The following is a 21,576-nucleotide window of genomic DNA, read 5'->3' as shown; positions in this document are numbered from 1 at the left end:
AATCTTATAGCTGAGCGTGCTAGAGTGGGCTTGGCACCACTGCCTGGAATGAAGGGAACTGATTACATTAATGCCTCTTATATCATGGTGAGGAAGTCAACACCTAATTACAAAGTAAAATCAACTCTAAGGTGCTAAATACCAGATGCCTATAATTGTCTTAATTCTGTATGTAATGGCTGTGTATTAACAGATGAGATTTTAACACCTTCCCCATAATGTAAAGCTATTAACAGTGTTTTATTAAAGATTGTTGCCTAAAAAAATTAAATACAAGATGCATTTATGTGGAATTCGTATTTCCATGAGATACAGTCAAATAAATACTGGGATATAGAGTAAATGAAAACAACAGGGACTCTGCAGAGTGGAAATGGAGTTATAAAATTATAGTCTGTGTGAAAATATTGTAGAATAAAATGAAATAGAGTCACTATCTGTCCCCAAAGATGAAATTAATGCTTTAAGAGTACTTAAGGCAGTAAGTAACTGTGTGGTTTGTTTTGCTGCAAAAGGGCTACTACAGGAGTAACGAGTTCATCATAACCCAACATCCGCTGCCACATACAACTAAAGATTTCTGGCGAATGATCTGGGATCACAATGCACAAATCATCGTCATGCTGCCAGACAACCAGAGCCTGGTAAGTTAAATGCTTCCCTCCCTCTGCCGTGGGATTATTACTTAGCCCAGCAGGGCACAAGCATAGAGTCGCTTAGTTACATGCTATGACTATTTTCTAGTTGAAAACATGGCTAATTTTTGAGCCACCTTCTCAAGCTTTATCATAAGCTTAGTAAGACAAGTTCCTAGGTGCAGGGCCTGTTTTCTGCACTCCCTTTCTGTCCTGCTCCTTGGGAAGGACATCCTGAACTGCAGCAAGCAGGTGTGGACCACAGAGCTCTTCGACAGCAGGCCAGTGAGGACAGCCTCTGTGAAGCTCCTGTGGGTTCCCTGGCTGACAGGATGTAAAGCACTGAGGTTACTGGGTGGCCAGGGCCGTGAGTAAGGACCTTGAAAGGAACAGAAATGCGAAGCAGAGACAATAAGGTAGTTGCTTGTTTGCTTGCAGAGCTTAAGGCTAAGCCTGTACAGGGCTAAAGCCGTGCAAGGTTTCAAGTGTTATTTCTAATGTAAGCAAAAAAGCAAATGCGTATGTCGATTTAAGTGGAAATAATGAGATAGAGAAGGTGACACAGGTGAAGTGCTAATCACTACTTCCAGATTTACCAGCATGTCTCAAGAGTGTGTGTTGAAAAAGATTAAGAAGTAAACAGTTTGTTCTTCCGTGCATGCATCATTGAGGTGAATAGACGATTGTAGCTGAGGGGGGTAGAGAAACCACCTTCATTACAGCAGGAAAATAGCAGTCATGAGGGGCTACTAAGGAGGCAGCAGTTGATACACTTCCTTGTGTGTGGTGAGATCAAGGGGACTGCAGGCATTGCAAGGCAAAGAGCTTTCAGAGAAATACAATCGAACCAGAAAGCACCAGTGAAATGAAAGCACGTTGGATGGAAATGAAGAGGCTGATCTTGTCTTTACAAGTGTATGGAATAGCTCTAGAGAGCAGTAGTGTTTGAAGTGTAATGGAGGAGTGCCGGACTTGGCCAGATCCTTTGCAAGGATGCCTTGCACCTGGTTTGGCCTTCGCTGTGCTCAGGGTGGAGGTTGGCTAGCCAGGCAGTGGCATCTGGGTGTTGGCTTGGTGTCTGGTGTGGGTTGTGTTGGTTGGCAAGGAGGGGCGGCACAGGACTGAGATCGTCAAGGTGCTGAGTGCGTAATATGAAGGGACAAGATGATCATGCCGACTGCCTGCTACATGAGGATCTGTCATGTAGAGGGAGAGAGCACTTCCACGGCATTCAGCAATATTACCCTGTTTGATGTCACCTCTGCAGGCTGAGGGGTGAATTTTCAAAGCTCTCAGGGGACTTAGGACCCCAAGTCTCTTTTTCAGAACAAACTGAAATGTTTAACGTCTGAATCTCAACAGTATCTTGTACATCATCTACACTGAGTCTCCAGGCCCACAGAGATAAGCCTGTTTGCAGAGGCGTGCTCATGGCCACAGAGGAACAAAGCAGATAGCTTATGTTTCTTCAACACAGTAAACACAGAGTCTTTGGAAACACAGCTGTGCAGTGCCACACAGGCTGTCTGGTTAGTGTCTCTTCTTATGCTGCATGGACAGGAGACCTCTGAAGCCAGGAGGAGAAACAGACTTTGCATGCATGTGGTTACAGAGCCTGATTTTCTTTCTCTACAGTGAAATCAGAATGAACAGTTGCTTTTTAAAGAATAGTGTTGACAGTATGTTATCAATACCCCATCAGTTAGTAAGGCTATTTCAGCACTGAGCCTTTATTCCCATTCACAGTCTCATTGAGAATTTAGAGTGTCATAGTGTTTTCATTAGAGTTTTGTTGGAGAACTTGCATTAAGTTAAGCCAGTGTTTTTCTCAAGGTTAAGAACATTTCAGTTTCTTCCTTCCTCCTCACTCCTCTCCTCACTTCTAAAAATTCAACGCCTACATAGAGTATCCATCAGTCTTCCACCTAGGCCTGATCCACAGCGCTTCTATGAGCACCCTTGAGTTTAGGATTAGACCACAATAAATACAAATTAAAAATAAAAAGCAATTAATTTTTAAAGGTCAGTGCGTTTTTTCTAAACAGATATCTGACTTTCATGCAAAACTGTGTAGGCAGGAGGTAATAAAGCCTGGGATATAATACAAAGGTTAAGTATGAGCAAGCTAAAATAACCATTTCCCTATGAAACCAATTAAAAAGCAGGCGTTACCTGCTTGGGCACACAAAGGAAGGATCTGGTAGGCTTACTGACTACTGTTACAGTAAGTCTGTTTTAGACACAAATGTTTTTAAAGGTCAGCTTCTGATCATCTCTGTTTATCAAACCAATTTTTTGATCCACTGGATTTTTCAGTCACACTTAAGGTATCCGAAAGGCTGCAGGATGTGTGTTGTTTCTTTCCTCCAGGCAGAAGATGAGTTTGTGTACTGGCCAAGTCGCGAGGAATCCATGAACTGTGAGGCCTTTACTGTGACCCTTATCAGCAAAGACAGACTGTGCCTCTCTAACGAAGAGCAAATTATCATCCATGACTTTATCCTTGAAGCTACCCAGGTAAAATAAACCCCCCAAATGTGGGCCTTGGCTTTTCTCCAAAATGCTGTTGATGTTATTTAAACATGAGAGAGAGAGAGAGTTCAGAAACAGTCTTGAAAAGGATTTACTTGTAAATGCATGTTTGTGCATGTTGCTCCAAGGGACAAGGGAGTCTCTACTGACTCCTCTCCTGTCTTCTGCTTCTGCTGGAGGTAGATTCCTCTCACTAGTGGGACTGTAGTGTTGAATCTGTTTATCTTATTTGAAAGTGAGGACATTTGTTTCTCATTCAGAAGTCACAGAAGTAGATTGAATTATTCTGTGTAAAGTACACACCAAGGTTTATTGTCCTATTTCTGCTTACAAAATTCAGCATTTATAGATTAATTGTTTCACAAAGATTAAGGGGTTTTACTTAGTAAAGCACATTTCTTTTGAGCTACAAGTATGCTTTTAGTTTGGTATCAGAACTGCAGTTGGATTTTGCTGCAAAATAGTAGTTTGCAAGCCCTTTTTAACTGAGTTCCTTTTGTTGCTCTTCTCTTGTTTGACCTTTGAGCTATAGGAACTCTGAGAGAATGTATATACTGAACTCAAATACAAAATCATTTTCAATTTTTTGTTATAGTTTATTTTAGGGTGTTCACTGTTTCAGAGATACTAGAGCTGAGCATCTTTCTTCTTCTTTGTATGCAAACCCCTTTGGAAGAAGAATTTCTCTCTTCAATTTGTAATGAGACTTTTCCCCATCATGCTTTCTGCCTGGAGTGGATGAATGTGAAACTGTAGTAGCTAATACCCAGGCTCTTTTTTCATTTCAGGATGACTACGTTCTGGAAGTCCGCCACTTTCAATGTCCTAAATGGCCAAATCCAGATGCTCCTATAAGCAGTACCTTTGAACTTATTAATGTAATCAAGGAAGAGGCCTTAACAAGGGATGGCCCCACCATAGTTCATGATGAGTACGTCATCTCTTTTCTCCCATTTATGCATAGGCTGTAAAAGGAGTTATTCTGCTATGGGACAGTGATCAGGATTAATGTCCTTTCTTGCATGGAGTGGATGGGGTTTGGTAGCCTAAACAAAAGGATCAGAGTATTTAAGCTTCCTGAGATGAGGTATCCATTGGCATCTGAGGCCAAATGAGTTTTGTTTAGTCTGGTTTATGCTGTTGGTTCTAGTCTTTCCAGATGGACTCAGAAAGTCAGGCTGTGTCTGTTTTGTAAGCGTTCTGGGTTCTTCTCTGCTTGGAAGTTTCCCAAGCAAATTCTACAACCAACTTAAAAAAACAGCAGAGCCATGGCTTAGATAATAAGTACTTTGAGCAGCCCAGCATGGTCTTAAGGAAACCTGAGCTCCTATCTAACAACTCAGGTTTAATGTGCCACATAAGATAAGGAACAAGTTCAGCTCAGCTGTGTCTCAGGATGATTAGGAAGTGTGTCTTGTGACAAAGAGGCCAGGTTTTCTTAGAGCGAATCTGTTTTTCTTCCTTCTGCTTCCCCCCAAAACCACTCCAAGGGGACCATGTGGTGCCAGGCACGAGGGAGGGAGCCCACCAACACAGGGCCAGTGTGCGCCAGCACTTGTCTCTTTTGTAGATCTGTGGTGTTCATTGTCTTGCCAGCTATGCTTGAATGCCCAATTATAAAGAGTGCTAAATATTACATTGCGTACGATATCTTGCCCTGGCAGGCAGCGAGCTCCCTGGAGTTGTTCTGTCATTAAAATCACGAGGAAGCCTGCTTTCTGTCACTGGTTGAGTTGCCCTTGGAGTGAACACCGAGCCTATGTAAATGACTGCTACCAACTCTAAACCCCCACTCTCAAGTCCATTAGACCTCTGCCATTGCTACAAAACAGACAGAGTTAATGGGAAAGTCTTAGAAATCTTCACCTTTTGTGCAAAAATGTTATTACCGTACTCTGGTATTTCAGTGGTCAGGTCAGCCTTGGTGCTGATGAGAGATTGCGTGCTGATACCTGCCTTTGCTGAAAGAGCTTTCACTTCGCATCAGTGTACGGCTGCAGCAACAGGCTTTTCCCAGCAGACTCCTGCAAGTGGTGCCTTGGGCCACAGCAAGCAGTTTTTCTCCCACTGTTTCCTGCCTGGCTAAGGCACAGTGTAAGCTCTGCTGGCTTTTGCCAGCGCTTATTAATTCCAGCCTAGTTTTAATATTCATGCTTTGGGTAGTCTGAAGTGAGGTTTTGCTACTCTTGCAGTATTTAAGATTATGTTTTACAAAATTAGAACCATTATTGATTTGGGCATTTCATGCTAGACCAAAAAAAAAAAAGAATCAGAATTGCATTTCTAACAGTGCTGAGTCATTCTTTCTGTAAATTGCTTTTTTGGTTTATTTGTCATATTCAATGGTTTTTATTTTTTTATTATTCACATAATGTGGAGTCTGCTTTTCTTTGGAGCCTAAGCAAATGTAGCTGAAAATGAAAATTTCCCTTTACTATATGCAACAACTATATCACATAATCCACTAATAATTACAACTGCAGATTAATTCCAAATATATGGATTTGCAAATACTAAATGCATGTGATATTTGGGAATTACGTGGTGGGATGACTTGATAACAAAACATTTCAAAGAAGTATGTTCAGAAATTCCAGCTAGAGACAATTGTACTGAATACTACCAACTTAAAGTCAAGTAGACTAGACAAAGATTTGTTGCATGATCTGCAGAGAGAAAAGCATTCAGATGGTTGGGAGGTGGAGGTAATCAACCTCAGTAAAAACCAGGGCATTAGGCCCCCATCAGGCACACGCATCAGGCAAAGTCCATGTTGTCCATATCAGATGATCAGTCACAGCCATGTGTGCAGCTCTGCAAGAGCCCTGCCTCTTCTTCTTGGACTTTCCATCAGGTAGAACAGCGATCCACTGTGATTGGATTTCTGTTTCCCATTTCTAGGCGAATTGAGTTTGCAAAAATCATATGAAATCAAGGCAGCATATATCTTGATTTCTGCAGAAATCTTCTAAAATTACTAGTGGTAACCTTATTATACCAGATGGCATTGCAGTACTCGCCGATCGTTTACGTTTTCATGCCCAGTTCTCCAGTTTACAAAGCAAGTCAGCACCAATGTCCCTTTCACGGATGGGGACATTTAGATGCAGTCCTGCTCCAGGTCACAGAGCAGAGCCATAGCAAAGCCAGGACAGCAGTTCAGTCTCCTGAGGACCAGGAGAGCAGAGGACAACCACGGCTCCTCAGAAGCAGTTATGAGCCCCTGTTGCTTGGGATCTTTTATCAGGTGCCCCACAACTGCACTTGCGATTCAAGCATACCCACAGGGTTTTGGATTTAGCAGCAGTAAGATTTTTGTCTGACCACTGTCTCAAGGACACATTGTGCATCATTCTCCTGACAAATCACCATTGCTCAGGTTCTTATTAAATGACAGCATGGCTCAACTTATCAGAATCTGTGATGTCTCTTGGGTACCCAACTCAGGAATGTTGCATTTTGCCCATGAGTCAGACCTAAGGAAGACTTTGAGATGCGTCCCATTTGCTCATGAGCAGCTCATGTCCATGTTAGTTTTATAAAATTGTCAGACATGGAGGAGGAGACAAAGTCTCATTTCTTTGTAATAGTTTGTGTTTTGCTTGAGCTCCCACTAATGAATTGTAAAATACGCTCAGCTATAATGCAGATGCTTTCAGTACATGTGAAACCTGACTCCAGGAGTGTACTCTCCAAGCTGGGTATTTTTAAATGGCTCGCATTATTTTGCTGCTCCAGTTCTTTCTATTGAAAACTGCTGATATCCTGAGGTGACTCGTATACCACCAAATTTCTTTTTTAAATTAAAATGACTAAAACTTAACTAGCGTAGAACAGAGCTTTTAATAGATATAAAGATGAGCTGCAGTAATCAAATAAGACTATATCAACATTTTCATGGCTCTGTGTCAGGGTGCCCAGGTTTGTTTGTGAGTACCTTATCGTTGTGGTCTGGTTTTTCAGGTATGGAGCTGTGTCGGCAGGAACGCTGTGTGCCCTTACCACTCTGTCCCAGCAGCTGGAGAATGAAAATGCTGTTGATGTTTTCCAGGTGGCAAAGATGATAAATCTTATGCGGCCTGGAGTATTTACAGACATTGTAAGTCTTTAAATGGAATATAAATTGGTAGTTTACAAGGTTTTTGTCTGAGACAAAAAGCACGAACTAAAACACACATGCAGCTTTGTGTACGTTATCAAGCAGAAGTTGCATTTGGGCTTTTTCTGTATTGTTGTCATTTTTATACACCTCAAACCCACACGGTCTCTGATGTGCAGTTAAGCTTATTTCTCATACAGTAATGCCACTGTACGGACAGCCCTGGCCTTTCAGCTTGTCACCATCTCGCTGCCAGCCGTGTACGTTAAGATCTGCTATTTAAACCTGGCTTATTTTGATCCCAAGCAGTGCAGGTAGAGCTGAAGGGGGAGATAAGGCTTCAACAGGAGCCTGCGCTCTGTGTGCAGAGAGCAGCACCCTTTGCCCTGTGCGCGTTGCGCTGCCTGCACTAGGGGACGAGCCAGGGCTCGGATACTGTCCTGCACTCGTCTGTGCTGTTTCAGCATTAGTCCCGTCTCTAGTAGAGTTTTGACCCCACTTACATCCTCCTGGAAAATGTCCAAGCGGGCTGAGGGCACAGTATGGGCCAGGGCCTCGTCCCAGAGGCAGAAGGAGGACCTGCCCCTTCCCTCTTTCTCGCTGCTCTACACCCAGCCTGGGGGGTCCTTCACAGAGGTAACCCCAAGGCTGAGTTTGGCCGTAACACGCCGCTTCGGCTGTGTTTGACCTGCTGTTGCTACTGAGAATCGTCTCTAGACGAAGCCTTGGATTTAAGAAGCTGTAAATGGCTCCTTGCGCTGTCCTCATCCCTCCTCTGAGGATTTAAGCTAACACCTGATTTAGCATATTTATGTATTCAGAAACTATATGTGCAAAAGCAATAAAGGTATTGACACACTGGCTTCATTATATAAAATGATTGTACATATAGCATACATTACTATTTAAAATCAACTCGATAATGGAATAGAAAGGGAAATAGTGGAAGTATGCCATTCTTGCAGGAAAGCTAGTGTAGTGACTTTTTAGGTTTATTGCAACATGCTGTTTGGTTTCTTATGTTGCATGCAAGGTGCACTTTTGGCCCTTCTGCAGTATCCTTATAATGTCAGTGGAAAGACTTCTTTTCTCTCCAGTGGGCAGTGGATCAGAAATAAAATAATCTACCGAGAACTGGAGGTTTGGGGTGACAATATTAAACTAGATTAATGTAGGTAATTACTCTCTAAATATTTTTCCTCGCTATATGTATGCTTGTAGTAATGATGCATTTTATTACCTACAAAATGAAAAAGAACAATGCTTCGTATTCTGTTACATGTTAGTGCCTTCACAGAGAAGCAACTTCTATTTGCTATGCCCTCAGGAAATGGGAAGAATGTAATTTATCTAGATTGTGTAGTTTACTGACATCAGTGGTGTCCGCGTGGAGAAAGCAACAGGAGGAAAGTAAATATTCTGTAAGCAATATGAAGACTTGGCATCCTGACTGTGAAGCATGTGTTTCTGAGTGTTCTCCATTACTGTATTTCTGTACCATGTCAGATGGCTGCTTTGGAGCTGTTGGTATTAACAGCCTGGAACATTTTGTATGAAATGTTTTTTTTCTTTCTACAAGTATCCGCGACCTAGCCTGGAAACGCCAAATTTAAGTGCCACTCACTTACATATCCTGCAAGGTTTGCAATAATCTGTCCTTTCTTTTCCAGGAACAGTACCAGTTTCTTTATAAGGCAATGCTAAGCTTGGTCAGCACTAAGGAAAATGGAAATGGTCCCATGACACTGGACAAAAACGGTGCTGTGATGGCCAGCGATGAATCGGATCCCGCGGAAAGCATGGAGTCTCTTGTCTAATTGGAAACCTGAAAAGGCACTTAATTTGTAGAACTTCTGAAGACTGAGCGAACTTTTTTGAGGCCTTTTTTGCCAGACTCTAGGTTATACAATAACCCAATTACTTTTTTACACTGATAAAAGTTTTGATATTTATTTTTTGCCATTTTATGTCTTAATGGTATCCTACTGAGCATTTGCACCTCTGTTTATTTCACACAGTGAAACGCAATTTTATCTAGTTTGCACTATATGATCAGTGTTACTGCCTATAATATTCTAATACAAAACAAGCCCTGATGTGACATTCCATGACAACAAACATATGCTTTTTTGTTTTGTTTAAATGCAGTGAAGTTTTGCTAACTACAGCGACCCTCAAATCTTAGATCTTGAATGCTAGGCCAGGTGGATTCTTTCTATGACAGATACTGTACCCCTTCATACCATATTTATTATTTTAATGATCACGTCACAATTTTGGTAACTGTATTCTGTATTCCAGTGGAGTGGATGAGCAAAGTTCATCCTTTCTTGACAAAATGTGGCAGGTGATTTTTAGCTACAACGAAGATGTAACAGCCTTGTGGAGCTGAAACAATTGTTTCTGTATTGTTTCAAATTACTGTTTTGTACACTCACAGGCCTAAGACTTGCTTCACATAGAATATATAAATTACATACAATATAAATATAAATTTGATGCAATTCATATGTGGGACACATTTACAGGTTTCGAATTTACAGCTCCAAAGTTTCCCCAGTTATTCAGGAAAAACGTAGATTTTAGTTTTTAAGCAGAAGAAAGTGTTTTGTTTTTATTTTCATCAGAGCCAATACAGTGAGAAATCTACTACAGTCCAAAACCAGACCTGTTTTCAGATATATTGAAGGTAGCAATATTTTACATTACTAAGCTATTCAATATTTTAAACACATTAATTTCCTTACTATCTCTTGAATATGACCTCACACCTAATGGTATGTTACATGATGACAGGCGTTTCTTAATTTCATAACTGTTAGATGCCATTTTTACAGGTGTGTAATTTTCATACTTTAGTGCTAAAACATAAAGTACTGATCCATATTTACTGGTGAAGCAAACTAATAAAAAAACTACCTATAAAGTTACATTCTCCCTCTTTTTTTTGCCAAACTAATCGCTTAGCACAAACCTATTGATTCTGTTTTCCCTCCCACACCAATGATATGTTTTTCCCCAGATTATCTAAATAATTCAGTTATTGTTTGGAGCATTTAAGTATACATCCTCACTGGCTCCCTTTTCGTTTGTATTTGGTCCAAGGGTCCATCCCTATTTAATAAAAGAAGTAAGCACATACTTAACTCTCCTGGGAGTTAAAGCTAATTGTGTCCTTCATAGCTCTGCTGAATAGGGAGAGGTTACTGAATCTGCCTTGAAAATGAAATATGTTATTTCAACCATTCTGATGTTTGGTATACAGTTAAAGGCACTATCCTTTATATATGGCATTATTTTCTTTACTTTTCAATTTCAACTGCACGAAACATGCATTGTAATTTTTCAAAACTTGTCAAAATATTACAGCATATTTTTCATTTAAATGTAACACTATTAATTTCTGCTGCCCGTCCAGTCTTGCTGAAATAGAGACATTTGGCAAGGCAAAAACCACTTCTTTTATTGGAGGGGAGGGCAGGGAGGAAGCTTAGCCAAGCAGAGGGCATCGGGTGCGTTTTCACAGAGAGGAGAGCCGAGTGAACCGTTTGAAATTCCCCAGGGCAGGTGTTTTGGGTCAGAACCTCATGAGGTGCAAACTGAAACGGCCTTGTCGAGAGCAGTGGAGCTATGCAAACTGGTATGTGCTGACATCTGGTCTTTTATTTTTAATGAGGGAAAGGTTTCCTAAAGTATTTAAGAGTTCGTGGTTACCTTTGACTTACCAGTTTGTTTAATCCCTCGATACAAGCGATCCAAATAACTGCTAATGCTGAGCAGTGTAATACAGCCGTGGTTTCTGTAAGGAAATCCCATGCCCAGCACCAGCTAGTCTGAATAAAAAAACGTGCAAAGTGCTTCAAAAGAATGCTTTGTAGCCTGCGTCCCCTTTGCCTTGGGAGGAGCCGGCAGCGAGGAGTGAGCCAGCGTAGTGCGTGCTAGGAGGTCAGACCGGCCGCCCGGTCACGACACCCCAGAAACCAGAGCGGTTTCCCAGAACCGCGGTCCGCGAGGGTCGGAAGGGTTGGCAGCGGGTCTGCTGGCCGCCGTGCTCTGGTGCCGCGGCGCCGGTGCCCCCTCGCTAGGGCGATCCCGGCCCAGGCAGTGCCAGCACGTAGCACGGAGGGATTCGGCTGGATTCGAGCAGTTTGGTTTGGAGCAGTGAAGTTCCCGGGGAGGTGCAGGGAGAAGGAGAGAATTCAAACCCAGACGAGAGCTAAGTGACACAAAGATCACTGCAGGCACTAGGAGAGTTGGATTTGTTCAGTACTTTTAGCTTATTGCTTTTCATTTCAGTGGCGTGATGGAAGATAACTGTGCTTCATGACACACTGCCTGAATAGCCTTGGTTTAATCCCTTATCTTCTCACAGGTTTTAAAAATCAATGAAAGAAGGTGGTGAGGCTGAACATTGGTAGATGCTTTGGAAATCCATGCATTTGCATTGGCATTTTCCCACACCTGAAATACCTGCTCGGGGCTTAATTCATGGGGAAATAATTTACACTGATGTACTATGACTTCTCCATGGATTTTTTCTTAAGGGGGATCAAGCTGAGTGTGAACAGTCAGATAGCTGATAGATGGTAGTGATGCATTACGTTTGGAGTGGATGAAGCTAGGGATTGCTTGTGAAAGTCAGGATTAAGAGTGCGTAAGAGCCAGAGCTATCCTGATGTAAGCAGCTGGCGATCTGCTTCTTTACGTGGCTTTGCACCTCTTCCCCTGGGACTGAATGAGCCTGTCGGAAGGACCAAACAGGTGTTGAGATCGGCGCTCGCAGAGCTCCGCCGGGATGCTCTCGCGTGGCTGTCGAGCCAAAGTCAAGTCCCACACACGTGCACCATGGCAAACAGGCACTCCCTTGCTTTTGCCACACTAACCTCATATTGTAACCACTGCTTGCTGCATGGTCGGGATGGCTTTCCAGCATCAGAAGTTCTCAAGCAACGTGCAGGCCTGCAAATTAGGAGACCCCTAAGTATGGTCCACTGCTGTAAAATGTGAGGCTCAGTCCCAGCCCTGAGGAATAAGGAAATAGTGGATTGAAGTGTGCATGCGTGCGTGTGTCTACATTTAGAAAATACTGTTTTGCCATGTTTTGCTTGTGTACTCCACCAGCAGACCGCATGAAAGACGTATGAGACTTCTGAGTTGAGCCCAAAATAATAACCAAGCTTTCCAAGAGGAAACGTTTGGGAAGTTGCTGTGTCTTCTTAACATCTAAATTGGTGATGTTCGCAGCCAAATGCCTTAGTCGTACACACACTCCTGTACGTGAGTAACCGGACATGCGTAGGAGGGCCTGGGGAAGCCAGCAGGACTGCTCGTACGTGCAGGCTAGGCAGGCTGATTCTTGTGCCGGACCAAGGTCTGAACAACTTTCATTTAAAGCAGCGTTTGTCCTTAGTATTTCACAGTGTCTGTTTCCAAATATGAATTTATGAACAGGAAAAAAAAAAACCCAAATCCTTAAACTACTCCTTGTGTGCGACTGTTTCTGTACCATGGGTCTGTTCTAGGTTAGTGGAGTCATTTACAGGATCTGCAGAATTTCAGTTGTTTTTTTCTGATTTCTGACTGCTTGAATGGTTTGAACCCGGAGTCACGTACCGGAACATTAGGAGAATAATCTTTATGACACAGCACAACTGCCTTCTTATTAATCTTTTTTTAAGCTGATATATTTTATTTAAAAGCTAAAATATAGATACCAATTTTACCAAAGACACATATTACTAATTCTCAGCAAAACAAAAACAACTTTAAAAAAAATTAAAATGTAGTTGTCTTAAAGTTTTAGCAGTCTTTCTCAAATTCATGCCTTTTGACATCAAATCCTATGTTCTGAAGTTCATGTCAAATGGTGCCGGTGAATTTTTATATGAAGGGAAAATGCCTATTTGTTAAGCCACTGCATTGCTTTTCTGCTTTTTTTTCTGTTCTTTTTTAATTTTTTTTTTAACAGAGCTGTAATTCAACTGTTATTGTTACCCCTTTGCTCTTTTTCTCTTTGTTGCCATTCTAACAATGTGAACTACATTGGCTTTTCTTATCAAAGGAAAAGGCATGCAAAAATAGAGAAAGAGAAGGAACTGTAATGAAGAGATTTGGCCTCTACTTTGTCCTAGCTGTTAAACTGTTTTTAGTGTTTTTGTTAACTATTTGCAAAGGGAAGCATTTTCTACAGAGGATAATTAATTTCAAGAAAAATGTCTTGAGTTTTAAGAATAAACGTCTCCAAAAGAGGAGATAGTCAATTTTATACAATGTCACAACTCTCCAACATTTGGGGTAGTGACTTCTTTTGTTTTGTTAGAGCATTTGAAACTAGCAAGCAGCCATTCTTTCTAAATACCTAAGCATTCATGTGTACTCCTATTTTCTTTTCCTTCATTTTTAAATAGCAAAATCATTAAAACTGTAAATATTTTGTTGCTTGGATAAGCATCTTCTGGGAACTTTGTATCTATGGTATATAATCATAGAATTTTATATTTTCATATAAAGCTAATTTTTTTCTAGTTTCACCTCCTTCCTAGTTCTGTGGTGGCTATGTGAATACATACCTTCTGTGTATCAAGATAGTGAGACACCATCATCACACTCCAAAAAGATTTCCACCCATGTCATTTCTTTGGGGCAGTGATTGTGAAAGTTGGATTTTCTTTGGATTCCATTGTCAGTGTGTGCAATAGGAATTAGACTTAGCCAGTCACTGGATACGTTTGTCTCATTGATCCATTTGGAAAAAAAAAAATGTGGTGTTCGGTTTTGGGACCGGGTGGGAGGGAGTATTTTGAGGGAGATTTTTTGTTCGTTTGTTTTGTTCTGTTTTTTCTTTTTTGTTTGGGGTTTTTTTGTAACTTGAATCTTCTTTTTGTTATGTTTAAGACTATATCAAATCATTCTATTATAGTGTTATTTAATATGTAAATTGTATTGCTATACATAAAATAAAGTATGGTTTTTGATGTATTTACAGACTTCCTTCTTATTTGCATCAAATACACATCCAGAACAGATGCACAAGTCGGTATTTCATTGTCCCAGGCGTGCAGGAAGAAGGATGAGATCCAAGTCCTGCTTTAATTAGATCTCAAATTTCCGAGCAAACCTCATCTGGGACTGTCAGTCACTTGACAGTGCAGAGCACCATTCCTTTCTTCCTTGTCTCAAGCTATTAGGAAGCTTCCCGATAACCCCGTTTCCTCACCACGGCTGGTCCCCCCACGTCCCTGTGACCCCGTCAAAATCCCTTTGGGAAGGACGGTTGTCTCCGTACAGAACGGGACCTCGGAGCCCGAGCTCTGTTCCCGGCTCCGTTAGGAGTGCCATTCCTTAGATCGAATCCCGGTTTATCAGCAGATGTCTGCCTGGAGGAGCGGGGCCTTTCACCAAGCCCCTGTCACCTGATTATTTGCGATAACCTGCATCTACTCACTGTTCAACTAACCCTGGAGCTGTGGTAGAAAAGGCAGAAGCGCTCACCTCCGCCTCAGCCAGGCTGGCAGGCAGGGACAGATGTTCCAAATCTCGAGATACGGCAGCCAGTATCCCCCAGGGAGCGCATTCCGAAGTCGTACCTAGCTGCATCGCAGCCAAGAGCTGTCATCGAGACGCGCGTCTGCGCGTTATGCAATCGATGCTCAGTGTTTTGCAACGAAAACTCGATGGCTCCACATACTGCCTTCTGTGGTGATTCTGTGGTGACTGCAAGCGTTACTTTCCTGTCGTTGTTGTGGGAAAACCACTTGGGTTTGTGGATGTGTTCTTATTTAGATCTGCCACTGGCAGTAATGCACTGAGGCGCGTCTGCCTCCAGCGTGGGCATTGCAGCCCGTCTAGGCTCACGGCRCCTTCAAAACCAGTCCAGCGGGCAGCTGCCAGTGCAGTACGCCGGCAGGATTTAGGTCACAACCCTGCACACGGAGAAATCACATCAGTAACTGAAATTGCTTGCTGATATAAAATAGGTGGTTAAAATCAGGACAGTAYAAATAACTCTGCCTTTTTATTTTGTGTTGCTGCATTCTCACCTCTGAGGTCCACGTTTTGCTTGACTGGGGGATAGCGGGAGCCTACGACATCGAGCGTAGGCAGGGAATGTGATTTGCACGACGCTGCAGCGCTCAGCAGCCATGGCCTGCTGACGCCTGCAAATCCCCTGACGTCTAAGGAAGGTRCCGCCTCGTGTTGCAGTGTGACAGAACATCCAAACAGCTGCCCAAACCCACCGCACAGGCAGGCTCCACGGCAGGGCCGGGTGGGGAGGGTGTGGGGGAGGCAGGGAGCTGCCTGCCTGCCATCGGGCCTGCGGTGGGGGATGCTGCAGCAGCAAAAGCTCGGTTCCTTCTGCACATCCTTCAGTGCAGGCTCAGGCTGCCTGGGCCACCCAACAGGGCAGGACGAGGGCTGAACGAAGAGAGATCGCTGCTGACTGCTGCTCGTGCTGGGCTGGCAGCCCCGCTGCCGCCTGGGCCAGCAGCCGTGGGCGTGCGGGAAGGCTCCTCGCTCCCAGCRTGGCTGCCCGGACTCCACGGAGAAGCAGGCAGCCCCCGCACACGCAGGTAGGCGAGTACATGAGTCTTCGCAACAACAGCACAAATGCAGCATGGGAAAAGAGCTGCTTAAATAAGGGTTGTCCAGAAAGTGCCTGAAAAGTGCGGAGGTCAGAAGAAAAGGCAAAGYTTTGGGAAAGCTCATGTGCCGTGATGCCTGGCTGATGAGACTCACGTCCGTTGGAAACACACAGTAAGTAGTTCATTAATACTTTRGCAACACAGATATGATTTACCAGCACTTCCCACTACTAACAATACGCCTGAATTAATTGTTGGTATCAGGAGATCCCAACTTCTTCTGTAATAAATAGCTAATGAGTTCAGCCTTTAAGGCTTGCAGAGGCTGCTAGCAGTCGTGTTAAGCAGGCACAAATAATAGAAGCATTTTTATTAAATGGATTCAAATGCCAGAGGGTGTACTTCCAAGACCTTTTGCAACATAAAAATATTTTTGATCAATGGTTAGGTCTCCATCCTATTACTTAGCCACTTCAAGCTCCATGCAGGGCTTCATGCACTGATGTGTCACCACCACCTGCTGGCAGTTGCCTTATTGATCACTTGTGGTTTCCATTTCCCCTGTGCTGCCAATCAATGTTTTTTATGTCTTTCTGACTTTGTGATGCTTTAAGAAGCAGCATTTCATAAAGCAATCTTTCCTGACGCTGTGTTCAATTAATCCGACAGTCTCTGGGCTTGCTTTTCTTTTCTAAAGTTGTTATCTTATGTCTTGAAATCCGTCTTAGGACTTGATGCCTGTTTTGCTGGTGTTTTATGTTTTTGCATCTTGAAAAGCTTCTGTATTTCAGTGCTAGGCCTCTTATGGGAGTGGTTTCCAGTATTTCACTGTCTCTTCTTCACTTCTGTCACATGCGATTCTAATCCTGTTGGTCTTACGTCCCATACTCTGGACATTCTTGCATAATATCTAGTCATAAACACTTTGTTCATGTACCAAAGGAACTGTTGAAAGAGAGAATTTCTGAGCCCACATCAGAAGAAAGCTGGAAGGTAGGTGTGTTTTGTCTTGGAAGGACAGCATTATTGGCTGGAAGCCCAAAGCTTGACGGAAGAGAAGGTGGCATAACCCTCCAGCTGCTCTTTTCTGCATCTAGTACTATGCTAGAAATCTAGTATAGGCTCTTGAAACTGTGGCTTCTCACCTGTGGATCACACAGAACCCACCATCCCTTCCTGCCCCAGCTCCATGTGCTCTTATGGAGCATGCTTGTGACAGCTTCATCAACGGCTTAGGTGGAAATAATAGAAGGGAAGTATTTCATATACATTAGCTGTTTTTTAAATAGCAGTGTCAGTAAAATCCAAGAAAAGCCAGCCACATCTGACCAGTCCATTTTCTACTGACTTACACTAATGCCTCAGCAGGCAACTGGCAGGCCATGGGACACAGATGAAGAACTGATAGTCTGATTGAGTAAGAAATTAGCATGCCAACAGCACTTACAGTGAATCTGGATATGTGTTGCCTCTCTCTGCAGAATGACTGGTTTCTTTATCATATTCTGGTTAAATTCTTTTGTTCAGCTTCTCTGTACTGTGTATGGCTTCCCTAGCTTCCTCTCGCAGGGTTCCTCCTCTCCACAGGTGTTATGGTGCTATGAAGAGCTAATACTGACAAAATGAGCCCCGTTCCATCTCTCCTGTTGAACCACAAGGTCACTTATGATGCTACAGTGTGCTGTCATCCTTTGGTTGAAGTGCTTCCTTAAAACAGGCTCATAGGCAGGAAATACTGGTGACAATCACCACAAATTTTGTAGAATGACATTTAAGGAGAAAAAAACCCAACCCTATTTCAAATAATATGCATTTGGCATATGGCATAGCAAGTTCTGTAGTTCGTCACCAGAGCTCTGAGATGCGGCATGCAGTTTTCCTTTGCAAGAGGGAAGGGTGGTAATCCTCTTCAGTTCCTTGCTGAGAAGGAAAAGCAAGGTGAGAGCTGACAAGCTTGACTGCAAGATAAAATGAGATCTTTAGTGTGGGATGAAAATGATGATCTCTTGAAGAAAGCCTGGCTGTTTTCTCTCTGCAAAGAGGTTCCTACCCGGTGCACAAGAGGGAGGGAATGAGGGGGTCCTGCATGTGTTAAGAGTAATGAGCAATTTTCTGTAACAAGGTGCTTAGCAGGTTTCATCAGCAGGTGACCAAGAATAGAAAATGATAGAAAAACAACACATTGAGGCCTTCATTGCCTGCAACCTGATGGGACCATCAGCACCACACAGCTTCACCCTCCAGGAATTTTTTCCTAACAGGTTCAAACCATTATCTTTTAGGGTTTTGGCTCAGAACTGTTGGGCAACCTCTGAGCCCAATCCTCGGATCAACACCCTCACTCTAAGCAGATGTTTTAACACAGGACATTGTGAATGGCTATTTGCACTGGCTGTAGAGAACCTCAGCTTGCAGCAGAGCGCCCCGTGTGTGAAGATGCCAGAGGTACAACTGTGACCAAAACAAGCTGCTGGCTATTGTAGCTGTAATAGAGCAAGCTGTATAAAAATAGGTGACGTGGAGGAAAGGGTTAAGCTTTTTTACTTCATCTAACACTTCACCTAGTGATGGAAAAGGCTAGCACAATTTATAACTGGCAGAAGGAATGTCCTTGGTTTTGCTTAATATTAGCCTTCAAATTGAAAAATACCATTAGTGGGGGGAAAAAAATCAGAAAAAAAATCAAAAGTTCAGTACCTTAGGTTATGGATGGCTCTGCTTTCTCAGTTTTAGTGCTTTAAATAAGCTTCCTGATTACTTAAATCCAGTTTTCCAGGTAAGCTCTTACTTTGAGCCTGTTAGACATATGTTGTGCCTTTGCCTGAAAGTCTCCTTGTGACCTGTAAAGTGATTGCAGCCTGTGAAACTGGCTATAAGTAAATCTTTGTTTTGTTTTTTTTTTTTTAAATAAAAAATCATGCAGGTGGATCAGGTTATAGATTTTGTATGTACTTCAAAAATGCTATTGATCTCCTACCAATGATGTAGTTCCTAAAATGTGTAGCAGTAGGCCCTAGTATTATGAAGCTAGGATGAGTGTGTTCATTGATAACGGCACTATGTAACAAAAGCTTGAATTCTTCTCAGTTTTTCTTTTTATGGAGTTTGCTGGTTTATACAGTCATCACAAATGAGTTTGCCATAGGCAGGATTTTATTCATCTGGTGTACACGTGTCAGGGCTGCATGTCTTGAAGCAGTCTGCTGTATAATGTACTGCATTTGGAGAGTGTGAGAAGCACCAGTAACATACCTAATTGGTTTCATGTAGGATATTGGTATAGTTTTACAGCATTTGTTTATCTCGCTGTGTTCGCAATTTATACACATATTAAAAAATGTCTTGCATCTGTCTTGTATCATAACAAATCCACAATAGCAGATTGCCATAGTCAGCTCTCCTGTCATACCATTATATCTTCATAACATTCTCCCAGCACACTGGGAGAACATTTATGAGTGTATTAGGAAGAATAACTGATTCAAGCTAACCCGGTCAGATGAGCAGAGCCCTGCCGCAACAGTGTTCTCGATTTGCCAAAATTATCCTCCAACTCACCAGTTTGAGTCACGGGTGCCTGATCACCAAGGGCTCTGCACCTTCCAGTCCCCAGCAGATATCATGAGCAACTGGTCTCTGATTCATCAGCGTTAGTGGCTCCTGAAACACATTGTTGTGCTGGTATCCACAGGCATATACTAAGCTGGAGTTTGTCGTGTAAAAGGGATGACAAAAAGGGATGTCCAAAAGGACAAGTCATTTAAAGGATCATAGTCATTTAATAAAAATGGCATAAAATTGTTCAAATTACACTGAGGTTCACAAATAAGGGATATCAGTCCCCTTCCACCCCCTTTTTATGCCCCTTATTTCTTTTAGTTGATCCCCAGTTTTATGCTCATGCCTCTGCATGTAACTGGCATGAAGACCATATTCCACAATATGGTAAAGCTAATTTTGTGAATGATCACAAACGTCACAGATACATGCCACAAAATGCTGACTCAGTCCAAAGGCTCCCTGCTGATTTCCAGTTTGTTTGAAAACTGGGGAAACTGTATCCCCACAGACACTATACCAGACCAGGTAAATCTGTTCTCTCACAACTGGTGTAAATACAGCACAGACACCATTTCAGGCGCTTTGACTGTTTTGACAGAAGAGCAATAAATTGCTCATGCCCAGGCCGGAGCAACTATGTGATAACCTAGCACCCAGATATCTGATGTTAATGAACACTTAATCACAGCCTCAGCGATGAACAGCTCTGAGCAGGCTAAGTTCTTCCTGAGCGCATAGCCACCCCTGCCCAAATTTTCTACCTGAATCATCTCTCACCCTCTTTTCTTCCTTAGACAACACAGTGGTCCCTTTCCAAAATACGGAGCAAAGTCCCTATGTTATTTCCTACTCAGCAAGTCCAAAAAGCATGTTCCAAAAAGGTAATATTAACTCTGGCAATTGGATTCCTTGCCTTTAGAGCTCTTATTCCACATTCTGCCTGCGCTTTTAGACTTCAATCTTTATTGATTTTCCTGCGTCACCTCTCAGCAGCCTTCCTAGGCAGCATGATGCATTAACTTTTCATATAATGAATATTACTGCTTGGTTCCTTACTCTGAAATGCACCCATGTCTGAATGGGATTTCAACCCTTTGCATTGCTAATTTTCAGCTGCATGCCATAGCCCTTGTTTTTCATAGGCTGATAAAACTGAAAGAGCCCTCTAGACCAAGAGATCTTGCTTTTAACACAATCATCCTTGTACTGGAGGCATGGAGGTGGGAGGAAGCCTTTACATTTTTTAGACCAGTTCCAACAATAAAGTTATTAAAGCCATTTTCCACCTTGCAAGAAAACTACCTGATGCTGACATTGTTCCTGCCTTTTAAACTAATTTTATTTCAGTATGGTACATTTTCAGTCATCATAATCCTGTTGTTGCATGTTATTCCCAGTATAATGAATGAAAAATGCTATTTCTTGGCAGTGTGTGTGTGTGGGGGGGGAAATTGGCGTGTGTGTGTGTGTGTGTGTGTGTGTGTATTTTATCTACTGTTATAATATCAAAAGATAAGCTAATTTATTAACTAAAATGCTTCCTATCCATTGTTGTATTGACTTCAGTTGATGGTAAAGGATGCAAGATACTTTTGCAAAGCAGTATGAAGAAAGACCTACAGTTATTCTGCTGATGGTAGGCTACAGTCATACAGCCACAGTGGAGTGTAGCTAGCACCCATGTAGTTCAGCTTCTCATAGATCACACTGTAAAGCTGTATAGTCTGCCCCTCCCCACCGGCTTTGGAAAGTAGTGGCACTAAATCTATAGCCTCTCCAGAGTGGGACCTCCACAGCACGGGGACATCTGTAGTCTTCCTGAACTGAATGGCAACTGACTTCCAAATGAAAGAATTCCAGATTTTCTTTTTTCTCTTAATTTTTTGCTGGATTTTAAAAATTAATTTTCAACATGTGTAAAACTAGATGACAATCAGTTTCCCATTGTGGCATTGTAATTATTATAGCTTATGTCCTGCTTTCCCAAAAGCATTATTTTGAGTCCCAGACTGAAGAGAACTTAGAAGGCCACAAATTTCAAGACAGTGGAATTTTAACCTTCCTGCAATTACTATCTCTGTGCTGGGCACACAAAACCTGAAGTCTCTCTCAGATATCCAAGTGAAACTGTGATCCAAGGTGGGTATGAAGTTCTTAGCGACCACTT

General features: G+C 42.4%; 1 protein-coding gene across 1 annotated transcript in view; it reads left to right on the top strand.

Annotated features, from left to right (window-relative positions):
• The window catches only part of LOC112970527 (receptor-type tyrosine-protein phosphatase gamma), a 149,355-nt gene extending 135,111 nt beyond the window's left edge, over positions 1 to 14,244 (top strand). Inside the window, exons 21-26 of the mRNA XM_026075013.1 lie at positions 11 to 87; positions 516 to 644; positions 3,006 to 3,152; positions 3,956 to 4,098; positions 7,131 to 7,266; positions 8,937 to 14,244. Coding sequence (XP_025930798.1) covers positions 11 to 87; positions 516 to 644; positions 3,006 to 3,152; positions 3,956 to 4,098; positions 7,131 to 7,266; positions 8,937 to 9,083 — 779 coding nt within the window. The 3' untranslated portion in view covers positions 9,084 to 14,244. The remainder of the gene's footprint in view (positions 1 to 10; positions 88 to 515; positions 645 to 3,005; positions 3,153 to 3,955; positions 4,099 to 7,130; positions 7,267 to 8,936) is intronic.
• The last annotated feature ends 7,332 nt before the right edge of the window (positions 14,245 to 21,576 follow it).

The sequence above is a fragment of the Apteryx rowi genome, unplaced genomic scaffold, assembly GCF_003343035.1.
Source record: "Apteryx rowi isolate R43461 unplaced genomic scaffold, aptRow1 scaffold_4, whole genome shotgun sequence".
NCBI classification, from domain to species: domain Eukaryota; kingdom Metazoa; phylum Chordata; class Aves; order Apterygiformes; family Apterygidae; genus Apteryx; species Apteryx rowi.
Note: the sequence above shows the minus strand (reverse complement) of the source record. Positions and strands in the feature narration are given on the sequence as shown.